We start from the raw sequence: 13,964 nt of genomic DNA, 5'->3' as shown, positions 1-13,964 counted from the left end.
ACAAATGACGAAATAAAGATTTGAAAATCTATGTACCATATTCATAATCCATAAAAATACAAGGATGCATAGATATAGAGAAGGGACTATATTTGATTGAACTTAAATTTGAAAAGTGATATGTGTCTAATCTAAACCTAAATATGCCTAGCCAACTATTAGAATTGTCATATCATTCTGTCACATAGCTCAAATTAGCAGACTATAAATGAGAAAATGGGCGATGTTCTCTGTGCTGCAGTGTAGCCTGCGCCCAGGCACATGGGGTTGAGTGCAATGACCACATTGCCCCCCTGCACAGACTGCCCATGTGCCTGGATGTAGGCTATACTGCGGCATAGAGAACATTCTCCCATGAGAAAATTAGAGATTATTGAGAGTAAAGTTTTACTGGTGCCCCCAGCAATATAAGCTTATCTTTTTCTATTTTCCAGTAATAATATAAGCTTATATGAGTGGCTTTAAATGTAAAATAAAAAATATCTTTACTAATGCTACCCTGCTTTTAAACTTTTACATCTCCTTCTACCCTCATGTTTTTAAATACCTAGATTGCCCTTCCTTTTCACCTAGTTGACTCCATTCATTTTTTCTTTGTTTTCTTCAATTTTTATATTTAATTAATTTTTATTCCAACTTTTCATTCTCATCGTTCTTCTTTGAAGAGATCATGGTTCTAAGTATCGGTATCATATCGCTTGATACGGGTGATCGGGTGATACGTACCGATTTTTATAGTCACCGATATCGATACCGTTAGGGCTGCAACAGGGTCGGGTTGGGCCCGGCTTTTTAAAACCCTAGCCCAACCCTGAGTCGTCATAGCTAGGGCCAGGCCCGCCCTAACCCTGATTTAGGGCCTAAATACCTTGACCCTAACCCTAACCCTGATGGGCCAAGCGGCCCAAGCCCAGCCCAAGCCCGCCCTGGCCCTACAATAATTAAATTAAAATTACAAGACAAAAGATGTGAGAGATGAGGCTTGAACCCAAGACCTTTTGGTAGCTATTTGATTTTATAGCATACAAACTACCAAGTGCGCTAAGTACTTGATATGCATAAAATACTTTTTATGTTTAAATAAATAAAGAAATTTCTTCAGGGCCAAAATCAGGGTCGGGCTGACCCGAGGTCTCAACCCTGACCCGACCCAACCCTTACTCAGGGCCAGGAATTTTTGACCCTAACCCACCCTTAGGGCCAGAAATCTTAGCCCATGCCCTGTTCAGGCTCAGGACGGGCCAGGGCGGGTTTGGGCCGACAGGGCCAAACTTGCAGCCCTAGATACCGTATTGGTAGCATGGTACGGACAAGGGGTAAAATGATCAAAAAGCTCATTTTTAAGGAGATTCATGGGTAATTTTGTCAGATACAGTGGATCCAGGTCGATACCGTATCGGTATCGTATTGATTTTGTAGGTTATCGATACCCGTTTCGATACTGTGCACTAAAACCATGGAACAAATTGACTCTCTTCAAAGCACCCCATTTCTCTCTCTTCCACTTTTTATTCAATTTACCTTTTCGTGTTTTGATTTTTTATTAACCTACAGTGTGATTCTCGAGTCGGCACTCTTCTTCTCCCTCTTCATATTCACAGAAGCAGAAGGCAACCCTCCCTCTCCATTACAATTGACCTCTACACGACCATCTTCTTCTCTCCTCAACCTCGTAGCAATGGGATAGAACACCACAAGATCAATCATCAGATTGTCTTTGTCTTCTTGGTGATTTCAGTTAAGAATCCATGAAAGATGAATCGGTTTCGGAGAAAGGAACGCACCTATAACGGAGACGGAGGAGAAGAACTGGATCACAGTGAGGATCAGGTCGATTTGTTCGAAGAAGAACGATGATGATGAAATGTATATTAATTAAATAGATAATTGAAGAAAAAAGAATCGAATGCAGTAAAAGACGGGAGAGAGAAGAAGCAGTGGGTGCTTTCATTTTTTACTATTTTAATGACAAAAATAGTTAAAAAAAATAGAAGAAGAATGGTAGGTTAAATAGATTAGCAATTGCTTGGTGAAAAGTAAGGACAATTTTGGTATTTAAAAACATGAGGGTAGAAGGAGATGTAAAAGTTTAAAAGCATGCAGGATAGTATTAGAAAAGAAGTTTAAGATAGGATAGTTTTAATAAATATAGGCTAAGTGTAAGGTAATGATAGTAATTAACCCTACTTTTAGTGGCTGCACCTTGGATGTCAATGGTGGTCGTTGGTGGTGGGCTGGCTTTCTTTCCGTCTTTCTTTCTTTCTTTCTTTCTTTCTTTCTTTAGACTCTGGTCGCGGACGGCTATTATTCTCGATCCTTGCTGGTTACTCATGGGTTACATCATGACGTCTAAGCTGACGCTTCTCGGGTGCTGTTTGTGTAGGTTTTATATTTAAGAACTTTTGCCCTGCCCCTGAATCAAGATCTAGAATCCAGAATCCAGAATCCAGAATCCAGATCCAGAGAGAGAGAGAGAAGAAAATGGAAATAAGCGAGGAGGAGGTAGTGATAGTTGGGGGAGGGATTGCAGGGTTAGCGACGGCATTGGCCCTAAAGAGAGTTGGGATTAGAGCTTTAGTTCTGGAGAGATCCCCTGAGCTACGAACCACTGGTGCAGCTCTTACACTCTTTCCCAATGCATGGCTTGCTCTCCAAGCACTCGGTGTTGCTCATAAACTCATCTCCATTTATTCCCCTATCCGAAAGTAATTTTTACGACTAACCTTACCTTCTATTTTAATCTTGGTGTCTCACAAACTCACAGAAACGAGATCGATCGAAAGATCCTATTTTCATTTTTCCTGCTTGACTGATTCGGAAATTCTTGACAGGGGATACGTCACAAATGTTGCTAATGGAGCTACTCAACTTGTATCTTATAAAGGGATTAACGAGTGAGTTTGTTTCTCTCTTCTATTATATCTTCCATTTCCCTTTTTTAATTTCTTTCATTCCGAATTAGCGACTTCTCGCTATCTTGATTGATACCTGAGATTGAATATATACATCTGAAATATTGTTGCTGATTCAATCAATGTAAATGATGCCAATTTATGGTTGTTTGCTTTCTCTGCAATTCTTGGTATATCGTCTCAGGATGAATTAATTGACGGCACAGAGATGCTTAAATTATCCTGAAATAGTTGCAGAAAAATTGAATTTTTGAGCATTTGAGCCAATGGAATGAGATGATCATCGCCCCTGCTGCATATATTAGGTTACAATGCTACAAAAGTTGAATTTAAATGGTGGATGCAGGATGTTCAGTGGACCTATCGCAGTCCATAGGAGAGCCTTATTGGAGACACTAGCAGGAGAATTGGGACCTGGTACCATTCGTTTCTCTTCAAAGCTTACCTCCATCCGTACCCTCGCCATAGATGACGAAGGTTCTTCTGCTGCTATCTTAAGTCTAGACGATGGGACACTCATCAAGGCCAAGGTTCGTGCATAATGATTTCTTATTTGATTATTTATTTTTGAAAATGATTCTTAAACTCAGTAAGATCATTTCTGCCACCACTTTTGTATTGATACTGAATTTTCACATTTTGGGGTGCGACACAGGTCTTGGTAGGGTGTGATGGTGTACACTCGGTGGTTGCCCGCTGGTTGGGACTGAAGGACCCAGTCAATTCAAACCGGTCATCTATACGTAGTCTAGCAGTATTTCCTCAAGGCCATGGATTTAAGCAGGAAGTCCACCAGTTCATAGACCAAGGCAAAAGAGCTGGCTTTGTTCCCCTCACTGATAAAGAGCTCTATTGGTTCCTGACCTACAGTTCTACATTTAATGGTATATATTAGCATTTCAATTTTAATTAATTTCTGGGTCATGGCTTGATGCAACCTGATACGATCATAGGCTGATGTGGCAAACCTTGTATCTAGTATAACAGAAAATAGTTAGAACCTATGGTATTTGGTTAGTTTGTGGGGGTAGATGGGTCAATATGCTAGATGGATAAGCAAGTTGGGGTAGATGGTTAAATAGGGGCGAGTACCCCATGTAAGAGGGCATGAATAGTGAATTCTCAATCTCCACCCAATTCTCTGTCTCTTCTTCGTCTTCTTCTTCTATCTCTTTCCTTCTTCTCCTTCGTCCTCTCTCTCCTTCGTCTACTTTCTAATTCTCTGATACAGAGACGTATCATTGATCCGACCTGCTCTCGGCTCTTCCAGCATGGCAGAGGGTACCCGTTTGCGCCAACTTGACGAGTCTGTCAAAGCTCTGCAGGAGCGATCTACCGCTCACGGTGCCATTCTCCAGGAATTGCGTGCGACAATCGTTGGCCAGCAGGCTACGATTTCTGATATCTCCGCGCAACTCGTTGCTATCACCGGCCAGTTAGACTAGGTCTTACGCCTACCTCCAGCGTCGCCGGATCGGCGTTCTGGCATTCTACCCACTCCAGGATCATCCACCGCCCGTGATCTTACCATTGCTCCGCCAATTCAGGCCCGCACCGTGCTTCTCGAGTTTCCTCGCTTCGCCGGCCCCGATCCAGTTGGTTGGATATTCAAAGCCGAAAGGTTTTTTGATTTTCATCGTACTTCCGACGATCTGCGTCTCTTTGTATTTTCCGTTCACATGGATGGACCAGCTCGCCAATGGTTCCGACAGGTACATCGTTCCACACCGTTCACCACCTGGTCCACCTTCACTGAAGCTCTCACAACTAGTTTCCATCATTCTCCTACTGCCCTGCACCAAACCTCACTGGTTTCAGCTCTTGTAGCATCAGATCCGGATTCCAGCGTTGTGATTGATGACCACCTTCATACTGATTGCATCGACCAGACGCAGCCGGCGACACAACCAACGCCAAAACCGATCGCTACAGTAATCGTTGCATCACAGCTCCCTTCCTTCGTCGGTCAAAATCCAACCGGAACAGAGCTCATTCCAACCGTCGTATCTTTCCGAATGCCCAAAGTCGATCTGGAGAACACCGGCGCAGTGCTAGCTCTTCGTTTCACGATGATGGCAGAGCACATCCAATGCATTCATCTCACTCCCTCCCCTGTTCTGCTTTGGAGGGAAATGAAGAAACAAGAAATAGAGGATGTGATTATTCGGCCGCCACCGGAGCCTCCACCACCTCTGCACGTATCCAGCTGCCGGCGTCTCAGCTGTTGGACCAGCGAAGGTCCGGCCTATATGGACACCAAGGATTCCATTTTCTGTTTCTTCCTATTTCTTCTTTCTCAATTTCTATTCTCCATAAACCCACCTTACAAACCCGACAGCCACTTTCACTCTATCTTCTTCCTACATCAGATCACCGACCTTCTTAGTTTTACATCTCTAACCCGTTTTCTCCATTTTTCTCATCCACATCCATCGCTCCCATATTTTCCATTTGTTTTTCTTCATTTCCCATTTTTATTCTTCTCTCTTAAAGAAAACTCCCTGAATGAGTCGAGCAGCGACGTGCGGCCAACGGCGAAGCCGCCATGGAAATCTCACATTGATGACCTTGAGCAGGGAATCCTTGGATTTACTGGGCTCATGCCGATGGATGTCAAGGAAGGTAGCAGAAGCCCTTCGTTTCGAGCTGAAGATATCATTGGGAATCTTGAGAGTTACTGGGCCATTTTGGAGTATGCTGAGAGTGAAAACCCTGCACCAGCCATTCAATTGTACCGGCCATTTTTGCAGATTTCCTCCGTTACACCTGACACCAGCACCTACCCTTTTTTTCTCAAGGCCTGCACAAAGCTACTTACCACCATAGAGGGTGAGAAGATACAGTGCACTGCCATAAGAAATGGATGTGAGGCATTGGTCTTTGTTCAAAACACTTTAGTTCACATGTATGCTGCCTGTGGGTTTTCTGAGCGCGCACACAAGTTGTTTGGGTTAATGCCTGAAGGGACCCTCATGACATGGAACTCTGTGATTCTTGCTTTAAATGGGAATGCCCTTGTAGACCTCTATGCAAAATGTGGGAGCATTAAAGAGGCGCATAGAGTAATTTTTGAGATGGAGAGAAGGAATGTTGTCTCTTGGACTTATTTGATTTTTGGTTTGGCCGTTAATGGGTTTGACAAGGACGCAATTGAGCTCAATGCTGTTGTTTGGAGGACTCTGCTTGGGGTTTGTGCTTGTCATGGTAACCTTGAATTGATGAAGCGAGTAAAGGAGCAGATCTCTATGCTTGATCCTAATTATAATGGAGATTATGTGCTTCTGTCAAATGTCTATGGTGGTTTTGGTCGATGGGCAAAGAAGGCAGGGAAAAGGAATTTCATGAAAGTGCAAATGATTGAAAGGTACACTTGCTGTGGAGTGATTGAGGTAGGTTAAATGCTTTATAAATTTACACAGGAAACACCGTGTTCTGAAATCCCCTTCCAGCATTTCGGTTTCACTATTGACGCAGAAACGAAGATCTCCGTGGACAAGGACAATCATCTCTCCTGTGAAGGTGTAAACACTTAGCTACCGATTAGAATACTTTTGGTGTTCAATCGTGGGAAGCTATACTTGCGGCATTGTATGCAACTGAACCTTGAGGACAAGGTTCTCCGAAGGGGTTGGCAATGATACGATCATAGGCTGATGTGGCAAACCTTGTATCTAGTATAACAGAAAATAGTTAGAACCTATGGTATTTGGTTAGTTTGTGGGGGTAGATGGGTCAATATGCTAGATGGATAAGCAAGTTGGGGTAGATGGTTAAATAGGGGCGAGTACCCCATGTAAGATTGCATGAATAGTGAATTCTCAATCTCCACCCAATTCTCTGTCTCTTCTTCGTCTTCTTCTTCTATCTCTTTCCTTCTTCTCCTTCGTCCTCTCTCTCCTTCGTCTACTTTCTAATTCTCTGATACAGAGACGTATCACAACCCTACTATAATATAGAGTCCCATGTACATGTATTTTATTCAAGAAATCCTCAAGCCCAAGAACCGGCCCCATCAATGTCCTGTATAGATCTGGGCCTGAATACAAGTGTATTTTTCTCTGAGCCCAGTCAAGAAAGTCCAGTAAGATGACTAAGGTCCATGGTCTAAGGTATCGGTATTGGCGGATACTGACTGACCATATGGGGCAGAATCGGACTGTTTTGCTAAAAAATTTGATATCTTTGTTATTTAGACTAGGGGTATCAATTGGTCCGGTTCTGGGCTATCGGTCCGGATTCTTAGCGGTTCCGACTCTAAGGTGTCAAGACCATAACTGGCCCAATAAGCTTACTTGATCCAAATCTGAGACCCAGGATTGTGAACTAATGGGTGGTCCAGTTCCGGTTCCTAATCAATTTTGAACATTATTCAGCCTAAAACAAGGACAATGACAGTTTCTATAGGAAAACGGGAGCTTCATCATACATAAATATAGCTTTGTAGAGCCTAAAATAAAGACATTGATTCATATACTAGCTTTAAGAGTTCATAATTTCCATTTCAAACTCAACTCATATACTTAAAGAGCAACAAAAGAGCACCAGTTAAAAGTCTCAAACAATGTAATGTTATTAATAGATTAGGGTTTAAAACCTTTTAGGGATTTAGAGATCTAATTTTCCATTCAATTTGTTTACATATCATCCGGTTCCAACGGTTCCGGTGTTACTGGGTCCTTAATGGGCTATTGGTTCTAGACCCGTTGGGAGACCCGGACAAGAACCGGCCCGAACCAATAGTATATCACTAGGATCAGATCCGTCCCAATAAGCTATTGGGTGGTCTGGTTCCGATTTTTGTCGGTCTAGATCGGTTCCAGTTACCGGTTACCGGTTCTGGTCCTAAATTGACACCCCTAATTTAGACCATTCTACCATTAATGATTCAAACAATATTTTATGATTTATTTCAGGTGAGGAGACTACAATAACAGACCCCAAGTTGCTACAGAAGGATGTAATGGAGAACTTGGCCAAGGACTTCCCTGCAGTATTCTTAGAAGTAGTTCAACATGCTGATCTGGAAACACTGACGTGGGCTCCATTGATGTTCAGAGTTCCATGGGACCTAATATTTGGCCACGTGTACAAGGGGAGCATCACGGTTGCAGGTGATGCAATGCACCCAATGACACCAGATCTGGGCCAGGGTGGTGGTTCAGCACTTGAAGATGCAGTCGTCCTTGGAAGACACTTGGGAAATTCTTACCTCTCATCCAATGGGAGGATTGTGGGTGTAGAGGCAGCTAAAGCTATAGAAGAGTATGTGAAGGAGAGGAGATGGAGAGCCGCTAGTTTGATCACAGGGTCTTATCTTTCGGGTTGGGTTCAGCAAAGTGGTTCTACTTCGTTCATGAACTTCTTCAGGGATACCATCTTCTACAAGTTTCTTTACCCTAGGGTTTTTGATGGCGCAAATTATGATTGTGGAAAGCTTCCCAGTGTTTCTTCTTCATCTTCTGAATCAGATGCAGCTCAGACTAAGATTGATTAGGATTTGTTTGTTTTGATCCACATCCCAACCATATGACGAATGTTGGGTTTCATTTGTACGTCCTATATCTTCCAAGTTTTAAACTAAGGTTTTTTTTTGGAAGGGTTTTATTTATTTGTTTACTTTTTATGGGAAAAGAAAATATATTAAGACATAGATAAGAGCGGTTGTACAATATTGTCATTAATCACAAGGTGCTTCTTGTTGGTAGCTACAAAATTTGTTAAGAAGGTAAAGAGGTCCAAAATGTGGTCATTAGTGGTATGGGTAACAAAAGCAGAAACAGAATCTTGATGAGCTATAAGCAGCTTAGTAAGTAATCGCTATGGCCGCACAACAGCAGTTGGATATTTTATCATGTCTACAAGGTTCTTGTTATTACACCACACTTCCTTAATTGAATAACCCTTCTTATCAGAATGTTCCAAGCTAAGCCCTGGAATATACCAAAAAGTTGTGTCTCAAAAAAATTGTTAGTTCCAAAAAAACCCTGCAGCTATCAGTTTAAATTGACCTTGCAACAAAATGGAATATACCCATCCTATCTGTTTATATTAGAGGATGATGTTCCTACGCACATGAGAATAGGGTAGTGAAATACAGGCATACATTCCATACAAGTCAATATTGAAAATTCATAAATAGATGGAGTAGATAAATCAAAAGGTGTTGAGGTAGGAGGATAGATATTAAGGTCACACAACCATTTCGGGGTATTGTTTTTTTATTTTTATTTCTAGATATTGTTCATGGTCCACATCAGATTGTGTTTAACAACATTGTGTATCACCTTGTTCTTATAGTGCCAAATAAAATAACAAGTTATGATAAGAACAGAAATAACCATTTAGACATGGCTTTATAACAAAGTTTGTCAAATAAGAGGGACTCACACAGCTGAATCAAAGAAGAGTGGCAGAGATGTTCCGTTCTCAATCTCAATGGGCATGCGGTCTAGATATGCTTAATCCAATCACATGAAATGAAGAGATGCCATATGGATGCAATATTAGATCCACAAAAAGAACAATGGGAATTGATTTGAGTCAATTTTGAGATAGTCACTTTAACATGGATCCCTGCATGTACGACACGTCAAAAAACATTTTAAATTTAGGATGAATAGAAAATCTCCGAAGAAAACGCCACCAAGAAGAGTGTTCAAGGACTTAAAGAAGTTAGAATAAATTTTGTAGCTAACCTAGTAGTAAACCCACCTGACTTGGAGATGGAACTATCTGCCTAGTAGTAACCTTTTGGAAGGTTTGCTTAGCTATTTTAGCCCACTAATTTGATGGATAAAAGTAGGGCTACAACAGGATTGAGTTGGACCAGGCTATATAGAACCCTAGCCCAACCCTAAGTCCCCTTAACTGGGGCCTGACCTAACCCTAACTCAGGGTCAGAAAAATCCGACCCTATCCCGCTCTCAAGGTCGGGCCCGGCCGGGCTGACCCTTATGGGGAGGGAGAAGGAAATGCATGGGCTGGAATGGGCCGAGGAGAAAATAATCAATTTTGCATAAAATAACACTGTAATAAAATATATTATATCACTTATTGTCTTCATATATAATATATTCTATAACAACATGTAGGTGACGTTTACAGTTTATAATATATATATTGGGTATATTATATTTTTTTGGTAAAAATAATATATATATTATAACAATATAGTATAACTTAAAACAAGATCGGGCTGGGCCGGACCAGGCTTAACCCGAGGCCTCAACCCTAGTCCGACTCGACCCTAACTCAGGGCCAAAAATTTCCAGTCCTGACCCGCCCTTAGGGCCAAATATCTCAACCCAGGCCTTGTTTAGATTTAAGGCGGGTGAGGGCGGGTGAGGGTCGACAGGGCCAAACTTGCACCCTTAGGTAAAAGTAACATATGAATTGACCATAATTAAATCCAGGAGCCAATTCAATCATATGGTGGGGGATCGTATTGTGTGTTTTCTAACATCATTACTTTACCAAAAAAATAAAACATTATTGCATGATTTTGACCAAGATTCACTTGTGGATAGATGAATGATACGGCAATCCCAACCTGGAGTAATTGGCATCGGACAACATGGTATCGGTTTCGGTCTCAGTCGATACTGATCCGGATTGACTTGTATAGGCCTTGGATCAGGTTGGCGTTGGGAAAAGGTACCTTTCTGGGATCAGACCTGATCAGCCACTATAATGGTTTTTGATTCGGTAACGGTTTGTATCGGACCCATATTGGCCAGTATCGGCTTGGATCAGTTTGGAAGTTTTGATTGATGTATTCTTTATAAAAAAAATTGAACCCGATCGGCGGATCCAGCTTGTGATCGACCTAAGTACTGATACCTACAAATTCCCTGACCAGGATTTGCCAAGAATCAGTATCAACCTCCACAATACGGGTCCAATTTGGCGGATTCCATTCTTTGTTCCAAGCCAAATAAAAGCATCCAAAGAACTCAGTATGGGTTGACAGTTTCCCCCATGTGTTTTTCGAAATTTTTATCTGCTACTGTAATTGTGCGTATCGTACGGTGCAGCAGCGGCCATGTGTGCACAACGGGCCCCACTGTGCACATATAGCCACTGCTGCACTGCACGATGCACACAGCAGTACTCCAGTTACAGCAACGGATAAAGGTCCGTGTTTCTAGCCATCCACATGTTTCAGAAGCATATAAATAAGAATTTTTATCCTCTCAATTACAACCTCTCAATTACATTTCAATTATATACCTAAGATGAAGACACGTGGCGTTAGATGATCTGACGGTCTAAATTAAAATAGTAATTTATCTTTCATTTGGCTCAAGCGAAAGTTTCCCTCCATTCGCTCTTCGTTTTTGCTCTCTCAACAACGAACTGAACTTGTGCTCCACGGTGGTGTTCCTCTCTCACAATGACGACGCTCTGACCAAACTCATCGTAAACTGCATCCTCACGCCAGCGTTCATCTTTATCGTGGTTTCTATTTATAAATCCCTAACTCTCTGTCGTAGGCGTTCATCTTCCTCTCACGAACGAAGGTTTCTGCCCTGCTATTTCAGAAGGTAAATGGGAGTATTTCTAATTCCTCAACTCCCTCTCCTCGTTCATCTTCCTTGCACAAATGAAACCCTAACCCATTCTGACTTTGGGTTTGTTTTGCAACCCTCATCTGGCAAACTCCTCTCCCTCAAGGCGCCTGGACATTTCTATTTCTATCCCTAGCCACAAAATTTAATTCAACCCAATTTTTAATGCCGGACTGTACTATAGAAACTCTCATATCTCTGGATTAGAAAACAATTTCCTCTTCTTTCTTCCTCCAGCCCAGGTAGATGGATAAGGGATTTATTGGAGTAAAGTCCCACGCTCGGTTGCAAGACGCTACCTTCCCCAGCGTCAATGGCGCTCTCTTTTTATGCTCGTTTCCCTTTCTCTATCTGTGCTGGAACTTCAAAAACTCACACTCGCTGCCCTCCTTCGTCGTGCTCTCTCGAGTTACTCTCGCAAAACCAATCTCCCATCCCTCTCTTCACTCTCTGTTCTCTTCAATCCCCAAACAGAGACAATCAAACAATTCCATAGTCATAAATCCTTCACTGTAGTTATGAGCTATGAAGCCGGAATTGGAGTAATGGGTACAAAGCTCGGAATGATGACCTACTTCGAGCCTGAGGGAACTGCTGTTCCAGAGACAGTAATCGGTTTCAGAGAAGGAAACATCGTGACTCAATTGAAAACCGAGTCCACTGATGGCTACAATGCAGTTCAAGTAGGATATCGACGCGTGAGAGACAAGAAGCTCACAAAACCTGAAATGGGTCACCTCACAAGGCGGGAGCCATTCCCATGATGCATCTCCAGGAGTTTCGTCTTGTCTCTGTTGAGGGCTTGGAGCCCAATCAGAGACTCATCGTTGATGAAATTTTTAATGAAGGTGATCTTGTTGATATCTCCGAAAAATCAATCGGCAAGGGCTTCCAAGGTCTGTACTTTTTCAAATTTATGTCTGTACTTTTTCAAATTTATTGCCTCTTTAATGTTGTTTCATAGATAGGACCCATGACCCATTCTTCTCCATTCTTGTTGCAGGTGGGATCAAAAGGCATAATTTCCGGCGAGGTCCGATGACTCACGGTTCAAAGAGTCACAGAGCTTTGGGTTCCAGTGGTGCTGGAACAACGCCTGGACAAGTTTATAAAGGGAAGAAGATGCCTGGAAGGATGGGAGGAACGAAGACGAAGATCAGGAAGCTTAAGATTATGAAGATTGATAATGAACTCAGGTTTGTGATTGTCAAGGGTGCGGTTCCTGCGAAGCCTGGGAATCTTCTGCGGATTACGCCGGCCAAGATTGTGGGGAAGAACATACCCAAGAATTAGCAACTCCAATGTGTTTCGTGTTGTGCTCTGTTTTTGATTGTTTCTGTTTCTTTCCATCAGAAATTTTCCATGCATGTTGTTTGTACTCAATAGTCATGGATGCAATTTTTCTGTGCGCATCTGTAGATTTGTGATTAATAGATTTGAGAAGTACATTCAATTTATTAACTTACTGTTGAATTGACTGGAATCCATCAAAGATTTTAGAGCAGATTTTTGCAGCTGTTTTCCCTTGAATGAAAATTGTCAACAGCTACCGCATAATATATATATACTGCTTCAAGAAGAATCTTGTTTTACAAAAAAAAAAAATGGGGGAGAGAGAACAATGCAAAGGATTCTTGGTTTGCCTTTTAGAAATGGTATTTACAACTGGAGAGGGCATGAAAAGATTGATGATATTTATCTTTCATTTTTGATCTCAATGTTGATTGACTGCCTATCTTACAGCTGCAACCAAGAATGTTTAACAAGTTGAGAAAAAAATATAATCCTAAGCAAAGAGCTTCAGCCTATGAGAATTTGGAGTCCCTATGTTGTCTTTTGTAGTTTTAAGAGGAGATGGTTTTTTATTGAATAATAAACCAGGACTTCACCAAGGCTCCATTTCCTTCAAAGTAAAATGGGTGGATGTAAAATGAAGCAGGGGACTATTTTCTTCCTACCGCGTGTTTGAGAAGAAGTAAAGTATGAGGGGAGAAATCAATACATTGCAGCACCCTGTTTTATGTTCAGATGGATTAAATGACTTCCTTTCAAAATTATGGGTAATCATTCTGACCATATCTCGTTTATGCCTGTAAATTATCTTGTTCTCAAAATTATTTTATTCTTGACTCCCAACTCTCAGTCTCAACTCGAGCTTAGGTCTGCAACTGTAGGACGACTCTATAAGATCTTCTCATCTTCACAGCCTTTCTTCTCCTTATTCTTCAAAAGTGAAAAGTGTCTCAAAATCTCCCCATATTAATACTCAAGTTTGGAATCTGGTGACTGAATTAGTTCCTTGTTTTGAAGATTTGCTCAAGATCTTTCCTGAATGATCTAATCGAATCACAGGAGGCAAAGATTTACTGTTTTGATTCTTACCCTACTTTCTCAATCCTCACCAATGACCAGCTTGTTTGATGTTATTGATTTTTGCATAATTTCATACAATGGTCTACGATTTAAGGTTTTAATCATTCCCATT

The 13,964-nt window shown here is 41.6% G+C and overlaps 1 protein-coding gene and 1 pseudogene across 2 annotated transcripts; both read left to right on the top strand.

Moving 5' to 3' along the window:
- Positions 1-2,440: 2,440 nt before the first annotated feature.
- LOC122667071 (monooxygenase 2-like) lies at positions 2,441-8,423 on the top strand. 2 transcript variants are annotated; one of them, XM_043863254.1, is made up of 5 exons: positions 2,441-2,705; positions 2,832-2,894; positions 3,259-3,442; positions 3,568-3,796; positions 7,826-8,423. In XM_043863254.1, the coding sequence occupies exons 1-5, from the start codon at positions 2,482-2,484 to the stop codon at positions 8,404-8,406; spliced, it is 1,281 nt and encodes a 426-aa protein (XP_043719189.1). In that variant the 5' UTR covers positions 2,441-2,481; the 3' UTR covers positions 8,407-8,423. The 2 variants fall into 2 exon arrangements, with proteins under 2 accessions (XP_043719189.1, XP_043719190.1); XM_043863255.1 differs by having other exon boundaries at positions 2,493-2,705; positions 2,832-2,898.
- A 3,385-nt stretch (positions 8,424-11,808) lies between these two features.
- On the top strand, positions 11,809-12,781 carry LOC122667438 (annotated as a pseudogene).
- The last annotated feature ends 1,183 nt before the right edge of the window (positions 12,782-13,964 follow it).

Source organism: Telopea speciosissima, chromosome 7, assembly GCF_018873765.1.
Source record: "Telopea speciosissima isolate NSW1024214 ecotype Mountain lineage chromosome 7, Tspe_v1, whole genome shotgun sequence".
In the NCBI taxonomy this organism is placed as follows: domain Eukaryota; kingdom Viridiplantae; phylum Streptophyta; class Magnoliopsida; order Proteales; family Proteaceae; genus Telopea; species Telopea speciosissima.
This window is presented reverse-complemented; position numbering and strand designations above follow the sequence as displayed.

Excerpts from the sequence above, each read along its gene's own strand:
- LOC122667071 (XM_043863254.1), top strand. The coding sequence starts at position 2,482 with ATGGAAATAAGCGAGGAGGAGGTAGTGATAGTTGGGGGAGGGATTGCA. Across the intron at positions 2,706-2,831 it reads ATTTATTCCCCTATCCGAAA|GGGATACGTCACAAATGTTG; the intron begins GTAATTTTTACG and ends AATTCTTGACAG. Across the intron at positions 3,443-3,567 it reads GGACACTCATCAAGGCCAAG|GTCTTGGTAGGGTGTGATGG; the intron begins GTTCGTGCATAA and ends GGTGCGACACAG.